The sequence below is a fragment of the Felis catus genome, chromosome B2 (genome assembly GCF_018350175.1).
Source record: "Felis catus isolate Fca126 chromosome B2, F.catus_Fca126_mat1.0, whole genome shotgun sequence".
Taxonomy (NCBI): Eukaryota; Metazoa; Chordata; class Mammalia; order Carnivora; family Felidae; genus Felis; species Felis catus.
Window position 1 is genome coordinate 96,579,087 of NC_058372.1, and position 14,720 is coordinate 96,593,806.

At 40.4% G+C, this 14,720-nt stretch overlaps 1 protein-coding gene across 3 annotated transcripts in view; it reads left to right on the forward strand.

The window, feature by feature from the left end:
• The window catches only part of SOBP (sine oculis binding protein homolog), a 164,820-nt gene that overhangs the window by 40,869 nt on the left and 109,231 nt on the right, over window positions 1-14,720 (forward strand). For all 3 annotated transcript variants that reach the window (XM_023254219.2, XM_023254220.2, XM_045057898.1), the window contains one exon: window positions 1,908-2,059. In XM_023254219.2, coding sequence (XP_023109987.2) covers window positions 1,908-2,059 — 152 coding nt within the window. The remainder of the gene's footprint in view (window positions 1-1,907; window positions 2,060-14,720) is intronic.

Genomic DNA, 14,720 nt, shown 5'->3' on the forward strand with positions numbered 1-14,720 from the left:
AAAAAGTGGTCATTAAAATGACAATATTTATTCCATTAAGGTAAATAAAATGCTGCGCATAGTTCTGAGTGATGATACTCAGGGGGAAAAGAGCCGTATCACTGCACTACAAATTAGTTTGCTTCTAATTTTGCAGGCTGATGACCACACTGCCTCAAACCAAATCTTTTCCCTGGAAATGGAATGATTGCATGACAGACTCTATGAACCATGAATATGTCAACAACTCATGGACCAGGCCTTGCTTAGCAATTAGTCTTTGGGGGATTTTATTCAGAAATCAGACAACCCTACACCAGAGCTTGTTGGGGATTTTGTGATTACCATTCATGTCGGGAGCATGAGTCTGGGATAGTAAAAAAAAAAAAAAAAAAAAAAAAAAAAAAATCTGTAAAGGAAGAAAAAATGTGGCTAATAGTGGCAGTCAGTCATATGTACACACATTGTCAATGGGGAGGACCAGAAAACTCAAGATATAGCAAAAGCCCCCCTAGGAGGCAGCAAGAAAATATTTCTTAGACTTCTTTTTTTTCTTATTATTATTTTTAATATTTATTTTTGGGAGAGAGAGCGTGAGCAGGGGAGGGACAGAGAGAGGGAGACACAGACTCCGAAGCAGGCTCCAGGCTCTGAGCTGTCAGCACAGAGTCTGACACAGAGCTCGAACGCATGAACCATGAGATCGTGACCTGAGCCAAAGTCGGACGCTCAACCCACTGAGCCACCCAGGCGCCCCAAAAATATTTCTTAGACTTCTAATTAAAGTCTCCTTTTATTCCCCCCAAACAGGCCAGTATTTCTCAGACTTGAGTCATTTGAATATCACCATCACGTTTTTGTTGTAACTCTTATCACCTGCATTATGATTTACTCAATGCATTTTATTAACTGACTCACTTTTTAAAAAGCCTGTCTTTGTTTTGAGCAGTCATATTGGTGATAGCATGGGCTTGTCTTGCTAGTTAAATTTGTTTTCTTCTCTCACAAAGGAAAAGATACACAGTATTTTAATTGTTGACAATATTTGCATACCACTTACCATCATTCTGAGCATCTCTATGACACGGGGTGGCAGGGCCCACAGGAGCTGCAAGGACCACCAGTCTAGCTGAGAATCATCTTTGTGGCTGTGTGACCTCAGGTCTCATGGCTGACACCTCCATTACCATCCCTTCTTCCCAGGACACGAGCTACATCACGTGGAAAGAATTTAAATCAGGCCTGTGCCTCCCTGAGGACACCCATGCAGGAAGGTTTTGTCGTAGGAGACTGCTGAGTGAGCCAGGCTAGTGTCTTTTCATCAGCAGAATCTGGCCACTCACCTCCTTCCTTTTTTGACTAGCCACATCACTTGGGAATCATTATATTGCAAGGGTAAATAACACCCTATATCATGTAACAGTAATAAGGAACATGCCAAGATTGAGCCTGGTTCCTGACTCTCAAGGTTCACACTGGGGCCTCACATCTGTAGGTTAGCACTGGCTGTCCCACCTAATGTGGATCCTGTAGGCTTTCAGCAGTACCTTTGAAGAAACAGTCATTTTACAAGCTTCATTAGTACTGAGCCTGCTTTAACCAGGTAGAACATGCATTTTTAGCAGGCTAAGACGTCCTAGGAACCCTCCTTGCTGTGCATTCATGCTCTGTGCTCTGGATGTTAAGTAAATGATTAAATGGTGTCTTTTGGAAACTTAGGAGCCAATCCTCCCCCTTCCCCCCCCAAAAAAAAAGCAAGCACTGAGTCCTCCTATCAAGAGCTGGCTATCCTACCTTTGAGGTCAGAGCGTGGTGAGGCGTAGAAGTTAAAATTAGACTTCAAGTAGCTCTGTCAGGTTGAGGGTGTGTCTAAGTTTGAAGGGATGTTTGCTTCTGATATGAACATTTTTCTTATACTTTTATTATAGAAGATGATGTGTCAAATGTACAAATAATGTGTGCCTGGTGCCAGAAAGTGGGAATCAAGCGCTATTCCCTGAGTATGGGAAGTGAGGTGAAAAGCTTCTGCAGCGAGAAGTGCTTTGCGGCCTGCCGACGAGCCTACTTCAAGAGAAATAAGGTAAGAGCACGTAGAGAGAGGCGGCTCTGCAGGCCTCGCCAGCCCACGTGCGCATGTGCCTCTTAGCTTCTAGCTGAAAACACTGTGCACATTTTTCTTTTATTTTTTCTGTTTTGTCTGTTCTCCTTTTCTGCCATACTTAACCTTTTGGAATAAGGAATCAACCCCCTTCCAACGTGTAACCTGTTCTTCAGTTCCTCTGCTTTGATGTTTGAATTCTGAGAGGGTGACTGAGAATCTGATGAGGAGGGACACGGTGATCACAGCTGCCATCCTAAGTGACAGTGTCTCTCCAGCAGTAGAATCTGTAGACTAGAGTCCATGAAAGATAAGTGGTAGCGATTCCTTATAAAGGCTGAGAAACTAGCCACAGAAGTGTGGCCAGAAAGCTTTAGTCCACGCAGTTTAATATTTGTACCCAATGGTAATATTGCCCTGGCTCTTTCTAAAACCTGATTCGCAAATTCTAATCAGGAAAAACGTCAAGTCTCTCTTGACACCTTATATTCAAGTTGATTGATACTGAGAAAAGTGAAATAATGAATACCTGAACCAGCATTGCTCACACAGCCAAGCATTTCTGAGCAGCGTGGTGGGTGAACACAGGAACAGCCATAGTTACCGGTTTTTGTTTTGTTTTGTTTTAAGACATCTTAGATCTGAAAATATCCTTAAAGAATAGTATTAGCCACCATTGATGAGAAGTGGAATGCATGTTTTTACAATCTCACACACACATACAGCTCGTTTCTTAATCTTTAAAGAACCGCTGTAGCATCTCACCACCAATTACTGAGGTCAATTGCTAGTTCTTGATTATTTTTCATTGATCTGTAAAGCTACCTTAATTCATAAAATTGTCCACTTTTTTCTAAGCATTTCCATTTCCATAATACAAGATCACGATCTGTCTTTTCTTGAAGCAAACAATTATTATTTTTTTTAAGTCTGATATTTGCAATCCTGAAATGCTCATCTTGGGTTCACTGCCTTGCAAGAAGCACCGTTGCAGCAAATTATCTCCTGCAAATTTGGGTCACATCATTCTGCCAAAAAACATAATGCTGAAAGAATTAGGCTGCAGGATTCAGCGGGGTGGAATTTTAGTAGCAGTCTCTAAGAATTAGGCTCATAATCTTCACTGGAACAGGGAGGCAAGTAAGGAAATTGTTTGGGATTCTTTTGGGACAGTCAACAGTCGAGTTCGTTTTCCCTTGGGAGGGGCCAGTGAGACTCCAGAGGAGGGTGGCTAGAGCCTTGCATGAGACACGTTTTGTTTTAATATAGGAGGATTAAAATGATCTCTGAGACCCTGGGGCTCCTGTTCTGAGCGCTGAGCACTGGGGTAACAATCACAGGAGTGGACCCAGTGCTTTCATCTTCAAAGCCCTACTTACCACAACAAAATACTTTGCACTCCATCCCAGAAGATGGCTAGAGAACGGGATTTTTTGTCTTTCTATGATTCTGAAGGATTATGGGTCTGGATCTTGATGGACCGCCTGTAGCGAGCAAAATCAAGCAAGATGAATTTGTCACAATTCTGGCGATACATGTTATATTTTGCAAAGCTGTTTTGCTTTAGTAAGCCTTTAAAATAGCCCAGAATACCAAATTTGTACATATAATACCGTATATAAAAATTTATATTATTAAAAAATAACATGTAATATTACATCGTTATAAAGTTTAAGGTCAAACTGAATTTAAACTTCCATAGCATACTGTTTTAAAAATATGGATAACTGGGAGCCGAGATAAGAATTAGTATTTGAAATACTTACAGCAGGTGAAATCAGCAGGGGGAGGGGGACCATTACCTTTCACTTCCTGCAGGGAGTTATTGGGGTAGGTCTTTGAACATTCTGCAAAAGCTGGGAGTCACAGTGGCTTGAAGTTTAGCCAGTGACTTTGACAGCTGATCCCAGCAGCCCATTAGTGTATATACAATACCTGTCTTCTCTGTGATCTTCGTGCTTATTTATATATTCCAAAGCTCTGCCACCCTATACCTTCTCATTTTTCAAATAGGGGAATAGACTGGTCACATTGCTTGCTGGATTCCTTTTTTTTTTTTTAATTTTAAGAGTGTTATCTCTGCAACAATATCCTATTGTATTACAATAAACATGTACAGCTGCTGCATTTCTGTTAACTGATAGGATTTTGTGGTCATTTCATTTAGGGCTTGGGTTTCCTAATGGATTGTATTCGATACCAGTCTCCATCCTGCCATTTCTAAGAACTGCTGTAATAAGCCCCAGGGTGTTCCTCACGGAAGAAAATAGCAAATAGCTACTTCTTTTCTTGTGTCACTTAACAGAGTCTTTAGTCCTCATTATTAAAATTGTGGACTTTCTTAATCTTAGAAAAATGGCAAAATTCTTCCCATTCTGACATAGAAGATTTTCTGGCTGAATTCTACACTAAATTTTAAATATTCAGAAGTGGATGGAAAGCAGTGTGAATAATGTGTGTGTAGAAGAGAAATTTGCCTTAGATATAATGTAGGTTTAAAAAAACATGTAAAGTTAACTATGCTGTAAATTATGCTTTATAATGACATCCCGCTTCTTGGTGGATAGCATGCTGGGATCTAAAAATGGCCTCTAAGTTGAACCCAAATTGCATGCATAACTTTACAAAGAAAAATCCTAGTAGAAAAGGTAGCTAATTAGGAGCAGTATTCAGCTGACCTCTGTTTTGTGTCTGAGCAGCACCTGCATTTGTGAATGTAAATTGGACAGCTGTGCCTGTGGCTCCCCTGCTCTCCTCTTCACAAATGCTTGGGTATGGAGGCAGGAATTGATTCGCTGCTAAAAACAAGCACAAAAATAGCCCAACTCTCAAAATGAAGGCCCACTGAAAATTGGCTCTTTAAATTTCATTTGCTCCTCCACCCTTCCTTTCTCTTTGGGTCTCTACGTCTTTGTGATGGAGTAGGTTAAGAATGTCACATCTGTCTCTCACAAAACTCTGGCCCTAGAAAGGAAGGTGGGGTAGACTGAAGCCAAGTTAACCCTTTATGGCACGTAGTTTATATTTTCAAACCGAACTTAAAATTTTATTTGAAGAGTTGTTTGGATAGCCACACTTATGTAGGCTTTCTTCGAAATGTTTCTGTTTAAGAGGGGATTGTGAGTCACAGCTGTGTTCGTTTAAGGAGCCTAACTACTAGCTTATACATTCCAGGGTGTTGGCTCTAAGAAGTGATAGTGTTAATCCATAATTATATTTTGTAGAATCCTTATCCCCAACAGTCTCAATTGCTGGCTCAAAAGGTTTTGAAACAGTGGGTAAGAAAAATACCTTTGTAGTCTATGGGCATTGGCTGAACAATGGTATGTCAATCTCATTACTTGATGCACTAGAGACTTTTCAGGGAACTAAGAGCTTGCTCTTTTCCCAGCCCCTTTTTGAGGCCACGAGTAGAGAAGGACTTGAGAACATTTCTAGCCTAGTGATTCTCCCAGGAGTTGGAAAGTTGCAGAGGTGTCTTAGTAGTTTTGCAAGGGATGCTGAAGGGTTTTGTCTAGCAAATACCAGTTTTACTTTGCACAATAACGGACATTTAAAAATATTCTTTCCTAAGGGAGTAATGCCTTATAATCATGATCCCTTTAAAAACGAGAATAACAAACAAGACCACAAATATAGTCATTTTCAAATAGCCCGTGTTTGGTCTTTTTCCTTCTGCTTGGGAAATATCTTACTGTCTAAACTAATGTCCATTAGGAGATAAATCAAGCAGGAGATAAAAACTCAAGACAAATGGCCAATGCAGGCAGTGTAAATGATTATTTTCTTTCTTTGTTAAGATCCGAAATTTATAGTGTTCTTTATGGATTCCTGACATTGGTACTTTAGTAACAGGCACAGTTTGCTAAAAACACCAAAGTTTTGCCTCCTTGTTCTAGTTTTTCCATAATTTGAAACAAGAATAGATGGAAATACTTCTTCAATATCATAACGTTGCTATTCCCCAACAGACCTCAGTGGGAAGAAAGCTGTGTAGATAAGAAATAATAAGGATGCATTAAAAGTAAAAAGATTATATAGACAGAAACATTTTGCAAATGATGTCATTAAATTGCTAACAATCATGATAATAATAAACATTTAATGAGGGGAATATTGCATAATAAAGCATTTACTTCACTTTCAAATGATTTCCCCGAATTCACAGCAATCTCTTCTTAGAAGAGATCTCTTTTGGAAAACCCATCACTAATTAGCATGTACCATCATATTATTTGAAGTTACATTTTATTTAGACTACAATAATCCCTCTACCCCCAAGAGGAATACCTTCCCAGACCCCCAGTGGATGATTGAAACCATGGATAGTACCAAACCCTATATATACTATGGTTTTACCTATACATACATACCTGTGGTAAAGTTTAATTTATAAATTAGACACAGTAAGAGATTAACAATAATAACTAGTAATGAAATAGAACAGTTATAACAACATACTGTAATAAAACTTTTGTGAATGTGGATTCACTCTCAAAATATCTCTACTGTACTGACCTTTCTTCTGGTGATGCTGTGAGACGTAGGCATTGTCATGTAGCATTAGGGTCCTACTGGTCTTCTGATGATAAATCAGGAAGATCATCTGCTTCCAGACCACAGTGTGCTATGAAGAACTGAAACTATGGAAAGTGAACCATAGATAAGGGAGACTGCTGTATTGGTATTTTTATTAAACATAAAGATATCTTGGAAAAGATTCTGTTTCAGACTTAATTATCGAACCTACTAGTGCAGAAGAAATGTGGAACAGTTGCCCTGATCATCTACTGATTAACCTGTCTCCTTTGTTCCCTTTAAGCACCGGCAGGATTTAATTTGCAAAATGGCTATCATTCATGAGGGTTTGGGGAAGGACATTAAGAAATTATTTGTAATTAATGTTCTCTGACTGCCTGAAGCTCAGGCCACAGACGTGCTTTTGTCAGGTGCTTGAGAATATTCTTGATCGACAAGTAAATGTGCCAAAGGAGGACCAGGGTTTTTTCTTACAGATTCACCTTGTTTTTAGGGGAGCCAGTGAACCTTTGGAATGATTGCTTTGGTTCTGCCGTGTCTGCTGGAACTGTGCCACAATCCTGTTGTCCACTGCCTGCATGTAGAGTGGCCGCCTACTGCATGTAGAGTAGGACTTTGGTCTGCAGGCCAGTGGCTGAGTTCCCCTTTCGGTCATGGCAAACAGGGGTGTACCTCAGAAAGCTCTAGGCAAAGAACAACAAACCCAACTGTTTTCTTGTTCTCTGGTATTTTGAAATATGGAATGGAATATTGATGAGCTGCTATAAGTGAGAACCTGTGAAAAGGGCATAACAGAGGAGGGGGAAGGTGTTGGCCCTTTGGGGTTCCAGCAGGAGAATTCTGGCCAGCCAAGTTAGACGTAGGTCAAAGTACAGTGAAGCCTGGGCTCTTAGAAGAAAGCCAGAAACGGGTCCAGGGCAGAGCTTCTGCAGGCTGGGTGGGACACAGTGCCCTAGGAAGCCATCAGAAGCCTTGGGGGAGAGGCGTGTGATCTTCATGTTTATCAGAACACTTGAACACCCCTTGAGAAATGCTGGTTTAAGGGATACCTGGAACACAAACAGAATGGGGCAAGTGAATTTCTACTGAAAGGAATAACACTCTGTTCTAGTTTTTAATGGGCTACATTTTGGAGGTTGTGGGGAAAACAGAGGAATAGTTCTGATCTATTATCCAGAATGGATGTCAACTTCTGAATAACATTAGATATTGTAGACTAAATATGAAGAGGTGATTAAAACTCCAAATAGCTTCAAGCCCCAATCTTTGTTCAACATTTGGTTTCAATGAACAGAAGGAAGAAGGGGGGGGGGGCGTTATAGATCTGAATCTGATCACCCAGGGATCAATACATAGGGCTATTGACATATGCTTGAATGTTGATTTTCAGACACAGTCAGTGTCTCGCCAACCTTCTAGTGATAGCTGAAGCTATACACTTAAATCAAGTTTTTCTCATCTGAACCACCGGTAATTATCCAATCCATCTCAAAGGCACGCTCTCTTTTAACATTAACCACAGTGTCAGATTGCATCAGCTACATTGTGTTCTGGTGACTGCGGCTGCAGAGTGATGAATGCGTGTGCTTTGAGTTCATAGTCCGGCTGTCTGGTTGGACAGTGGGCAGTTCAGGAAACAAATGATCGGGAAGAGTTCTAGTTATTTGGGACATGCTTTCTCCTTATCGATCCAGTCACTTGTATTGCCAACTTTCTCACCTTGCTGCTAGCTGTGTTCAGGTTTATCAGAGAACAGGCATTTAAAGAATTATCTAATGGGTCATTTTGATATGCTTCTCCCATTGTAAGCTACATCCAGCACTCTTTGTGCCAGATTTTAAAAGGCAGGTGTCATGAGACCTTATTAATAAAGACCACAGGAGGGAGAAGTTTCTAAGAGTTCTTAGTGCACTATCCAGAGAAACCAAGAAAGAATGATTATGCATTTCGTAGGATTGTAGTTATGCTGTTAATTCAGATGCTTTGTTAAAAATGTTAACTATCCATTGGGGCACCTGGGTGGCTCAGTCGGTTGTGTACAACTCTTGATCTCAGTCTTGATCAGAGTCATGAGTTTGGGCCCCACGTTGGACTCCACACTAGGTGAAAAGCCTACTTAAAAAAAAAGACAAAAAACCGTGGGGCGCCTGGGTGGCTCGGTGAGTCGAGTGTCTGACTTTGGCTCAGGTCATGATCTTGCAGTTCGTGAGTTTGAGCCCTGCGTCGGGCTCTGTGCTGACAGCTCAGAGCCTGGAGCCTGCTTCGGATTCTGTGTCTCCCTCTCCCTGCCCCTTTGCCGCTCATGCTCTGTCTCTCTCTGTCTCTCAAAAATGAATAAACGTTAAAAAAAAAATGTTAAGGTAGTACCTTGAATTCAGGATTTTTCTCATACGCTTTTGCAAAGTCTGGTCACAAAACCTAGTACACTGAAGACGGCCATATGCAGGAGATGCAGGCTGTTGTTATTTTTATTTCTCTCCCGTCTTGGTACCTCTGGATAGCTTCTGTACGCATAAGCAAAAGTGTGAACTGGGCAAGCCATGTGTAATTATCTGTTCCTTGAGCTCTTTGTTCATTCTATCACAGATTAGAATGGAATAAAGAAAAGCTTGTTGTAGATGGCCGGTTAATTTCTGCCCCAGCAGTTCAGGCAGAGAATTGGAAATTCCCTACGTTACAATCCACTCTTAGGGTGGCCATGCACACAGCAGAATCTAATGTCTACTGACAGACTGCCTTCGGAGGTTACAAACGTCAATCTATTGCATTCTCCGTAAATGCAGGCCATGGGCCAGCGCTGGGCACTACTACAAGCACAAGAAGGCAGATCAATGGTTTAATGAATCCATAAAAGATGCTTGAACTCTGCTGCAATTTACTGAATACTCTGGTTAAATGAAACTCCTGTAGTCTTTAACAAAGAAAGAGATAATCAATGGCTGGGGATGGAAGCCAATGTCCAGTAATCACAACCTCCCAGAATTTGTGCTGTTGTTTCATTGCTACCAGAGGGTTAGCCAGATCCAGGCTCTAAGGCTTACTGCTTATATATTAATATTTTTCTTAATGTTTGAGCTGCATTTAACTCAGATGATATAATTGTAGAGTGCTTCTTCTGTAAGGACTATTTTTTTTTAATGTTTATTTATTTTTGAGAGAGAGGGAGAGAGAGACAGAGTGTGACCAAGGGAGGGAGGGCAGAGAGAGGAAGACACAGAATCCGAAGCAGGCTCCAGGCTCCGAGCTGTCAGCAGAGAGCCCGATGCGGGGCTCAAACTCACAAACCATGAGATCATGACCTGAGCTGAAGTCAGACGCTTAACCGACTGAGCTACTCAGGCACCCCTGTAAGGACTATTTTTAAAACCTATGGAATATTATTTAAATGACATTTTTTAAAGTAATAAGATTAAGCTCCAGAATTATATTATTCTAACATGTAGTGTCTTTGTAAGGTATCCCCATGATGAAAAGTAAATAGGGGAATAAAATCCATTCATGATTAAGTCCTCAGAATGTCAAATTACATAGCTTTGGAGAGCCCTGATTAATCCTTCCATGGTAAAATATTCCTCATTAGTTTGCTATGGCTAAGGGTTAACCACTCCTATTATAAATTCAGACATTAATGTATTTTCTGCTTAATTCATCTTCTAATAGAAGAAAATATAGTTAGTAGATAGGAATTTTTTACTTCGAAATGTGCCTTGGAAACATTACACTGATTTATGAGAGGGCTTTGGAGGCATGTAGGAGAACTCCTTCATAAATATGTTCAAATGAATTTAAAAGTATTTAACACGTTTGATTGTAGAAAAACAACTGCTTTGACTTTGAAATGATTATTTTTTTTCCCACAGAGATAGTAGAATTTATGACATAAATCAAAGATTTGCATCTGCTTTTTGTCATACAAATTTAAGCTTTCTTATTGTTTTACTTTCTTGATTAGCTAATTAGCATTATGAGAACTGGATACTACCCCACTAAGTGTATTTTGGGGATTCCGCGGGTAATAGGAATTTTGAGGTGTGACCATTGCCAGCCAGCTTCACAGGCCATTTCCCAAACATTCTAGGATCAATTGGTGATTTCTGCATGGATCCAAATAAGTGATATATTGTCTTATAATCTGTTTTGATAGAATAAATTAATATTATCTTAAATAGGATGAGCAGTTCTAAGACTGCACGTCTAATTCTTTGTTATAAGACCAATCTTTGAAGGCCCTGATACTTTCTGTGATCATCTGTAGGATTAAATTTTTTATAAGTTGGAGAAATTTAAATTGTTGCTGTCAAAGGACTTAAGGACACAGAGACCCAGGGGTAGGTAAGATAAAGCTGGGCAAATAGACATTTGTGACAACACAGAAGGGCCTAGAGGGTATTATGCCGAGTGAAACAAGTCAGACAAAGAAAGACAAATACCATATGATTTCATTTATCTGTGGAATCTAAAAAACAAATGAATAAACAAACAAAAAGTGGAATCAGGCCTATACATGCAGAGAACAAACTGATGGTTTCCAGAGGGGAGAGGGGTTGAGGGATGGGCAAAATGGGTGAAGGGGAGTGGGAGATACAGTCTTCCAGTTACAGATTGGATAAGAGGTACAGCATAGGGAATATAGTCAATGGTATTGTAATAGTGTTGTATGGTGAGAGATGGTAGCTGCACTTGTGGTGAGCAGAGCATAAAGGTATAAACTTGTGGAATCCCTGTGTTGTACGTCCGATAAAGGTATAGATATAGACTTGTAGAATTGCTACCCAAGCTAACATTGTATGTCAACTATACTTAAAAGAAATACTCAAAACTAACATTGTGTGTCAACTATACTTAGAAAAAAATACAGAGAACAAACTGGTGATGGATTGGGGGGGGTGGGTAGGGATGGACAAAATAGGTGAAGGGGATTAAGAAGTACAAACTTCCAGTTATACAATTAAGTCACAGGGATGTAAATTATAGCGTAGAGAATGTATCAATAATATTGTAATAACTTTGTATGGTGACAGGTGGTAACTAGACTTATGGTGATCATTGCATAATGTATATAAATGTTGAATCTCTATGTTGGAAACCTGAAATGTAATATTGTGTGTCAAGTATATTTTAATTTAAAAAAAGAAAAAAGAAAAAAGGTACGGGGGAAGGTGGGCAAATACTTAAAGACAAGAGGGATTTGCCTAGCAGGAGACAAGTGCCTCTGTGTTGCTTTTTTTGTTTGCTTTTAGCCAATATTAAAAAAAAATTGTTATTTATTCATCCACTTATTTTATTTTTATTTATTTTTATTTTATTTTAATTTTTTTAAATTTATTTCTGAGACAGAGAGGGGCAGAGCATGAGCGGGGGAGGGGCAGAGAGAGAGGGAGACACGGAATCAGAAGCAGACTCCGGGCTCTGGGCTGTCAGCACAGAGCCCAACGTGGGTCTCAAGCTCACAAACTGTGAGATCATGACCTGAGCCGAAGTTGGTCGCTCAACCGACTGGGCCACCCAGGCGCCCCAACCCATCCACTTATTAAAAAAAAAAAAAAAAGATGTACTGAGTCTCTATAATGTGCTAGGCACTCTTTTGGGTTTGGTGGATACATTATTAAACAAGAGAAAAGTCCTTGCCTTAAAGGAACTTACATTCTGTTCTCTAAGGGAGATAGATAATATACCAGTTAAGAATATGTATGTCTGTAACAGAATTTCGGGTGGTGAGTGACAAATGCTATGAAGAAAAAGCAGGGTGAGGAGATGGATAGTGACGGGGTGCTGTTTTACATCTAGTGGTTACAGAAGACATCCTTGAGGAGGTGATGTGTGGGTAGGGACAGAATGGAGTGATAGGGCTGTCACGAGAAGAGCTTGACGCATATAGTTTTGGAGAGGAGGGGGAGCAAGTGAAAGGAAGGGAACAGGCTTGGTGTTTTTGAACAGCAGCAAGAAGGCCATATTGCCTAGAGTTGAACGGTCAAGGTGGTTAGGGGCCAGATCATGTAGGGCGCAGAGGTACTAGTTTGGATTTTGTTCTAAGTTTGATAGCAGCTGTTGGAAGGTGTTGAGCAGGATGTGTGACATGATCTAATCTTCACTGTTGATTGGATCTCTGTTAAGGAAGTAATACATTTAAGATTCTGGATGTAGAGAGGATTTGGAGAGTAGGAAAGCAATAGCATTCCCATGAAGCTGGGTGTGTCTGGCAACAGAAAACTAGAAGTGTCATATTCACTGAATAATTCACTAGGAGTTATGAAACATTTCCCAGTAGCAAAAAGTGTGTTGAACCAGTTTAGGGCTTTCTTTCTTTCTTTCTTTTTTTCTGTCTTTCTTTTTTTTTTTTGAAAGTGTAGGAAGAAATGAATCAAGGATGGATATTGTTGGTTAAATGTTCTGACACAGAGACTTTTTTTTCTATAGAGTAGAAACCAAGGCTTGGTCTGGGAGACAGACCTATGGCATCCACAGGTATCCACACCCTCATTAGAAGTAGTGTGAGGAAGGGGGGCCTGGGTGGTTCAGTTGGTTAAGCATCTGACTCTCGGTTTCGGCTCAGGTCATGATCATGGCTTCATAGGTTCGAGCCCCTAGCACAGAGTCTGCTTGGGATTCTCTCTCTCCCTCTCTTGCTGCCCCTCCCCCATGCGTGCTGGCTCTGTCTCTCTCAAAATAAATAAACTTAAAAAAAAAAAAGTAGTAGTGTGAAGGAAAGGCGATGGTAACTTTGAAGGGACCATCTTTGGGTAAAGGAAGTGTTTTGAAGTGTTTTATTCTAAGAGTAGACCTAATTTGGTGATACTTATAGGATGTACCAGGATTTTTCATGCAAGTAACAGAAGACCCAGCTCAAACTGGTTGAGATAATAAAAGACATCTTTTATCTGGTGGAATTCAAATCAGATGCCTCAGATAGGTTGATCCTGTAGTGCAGGATCATTCATTTCTTTCTGTCTTTGTACTTTTGTATATGGAGTGTTGGCTATCCTCCGAGGCAGCTCCCCAGAGGTCATGGAATGGCTGCCAGCAGCAATCCGGCCTATATTGTTTCCTTTTTCTTATCCAGTCGAAGACAGAGTGCCTGTGTCCTAGCATTCATTCCAAGCAAGAATCTTGAAATTCACACTCGTTGTTTATGCTTAGGTCACATGCGCATGCCTGGACTGAGACTATGACCAGAGCAATGGATATTCTGGATTATCTTGAGCCAGTCAGGGCTTTTCTCTGATGTTAGAGTTAGTCTCATTTTCCTCTAAAGCCCATGGGAGGCTGCATGGAGAAGGGCAGCTACCAGAATGAAAATCTGGAAGCTGTTAAAAGAGGGAATGGGTCAGAGTGATGGGTGATGGTAGGTGCCAGCAGATGTCCACAAGAGAGAAGGAGAAATGATCTCATGAAGTTATGTCATGAGGTTACATTCTGTACACAATGAATAGGTCATGCCCATCTACTCTTAGCATGTGGAAGAAGGCATCCGAAATCCAACTATGGATTGAGAGATAAAAATGCAGTTAACATTCATCATAGGACACTTAGACGAACTACTTCTAATCGAGGACCAGCTGCTGGGAAAACCTGATTATTAGGATGTTGGCTTTAGTACTAGGACCAAAGTGCTGACTTTTTCTATTCTTTTTGGACTCCAAAGAATGTGTGATTACATAGAACTAAGAGAAAGGGATTGTGGTTATCTGTTAAGATAAGCTTATTTATGAAGAGGAACAATGGTGTAGTTAGAGCAGCAGAGAGCACAGTAAGTAGTTTCATCAGTGTGAGTTACCTGGGAGATGCTGGCCAAGGACCATACCAGATATGGGAAGGCAGATATCTGAGACTGCATGAGGCCGCTGTTACTCATCAGGAGTTAGCCTGCCCACCCATATATTTAAGCTTTCTCTGTGGCTGAAAACTGTGCCTGGCAAACAGAAGGGAGTGGGGAGTACTCAAACAAGTTGTGATTTAGTCTGAGGTTGAATCTGTCAAAGTCAGGTAGCTGAGGATGAGAGAGCTTGAAGGCTACAACTTTCAAGTTACTAATTTGTCTTTTTATTAAATATTTCTTGAGCAGCTACTATGTGGCAGGCACTGTGCTAGTCATTGGAGTTCTAAT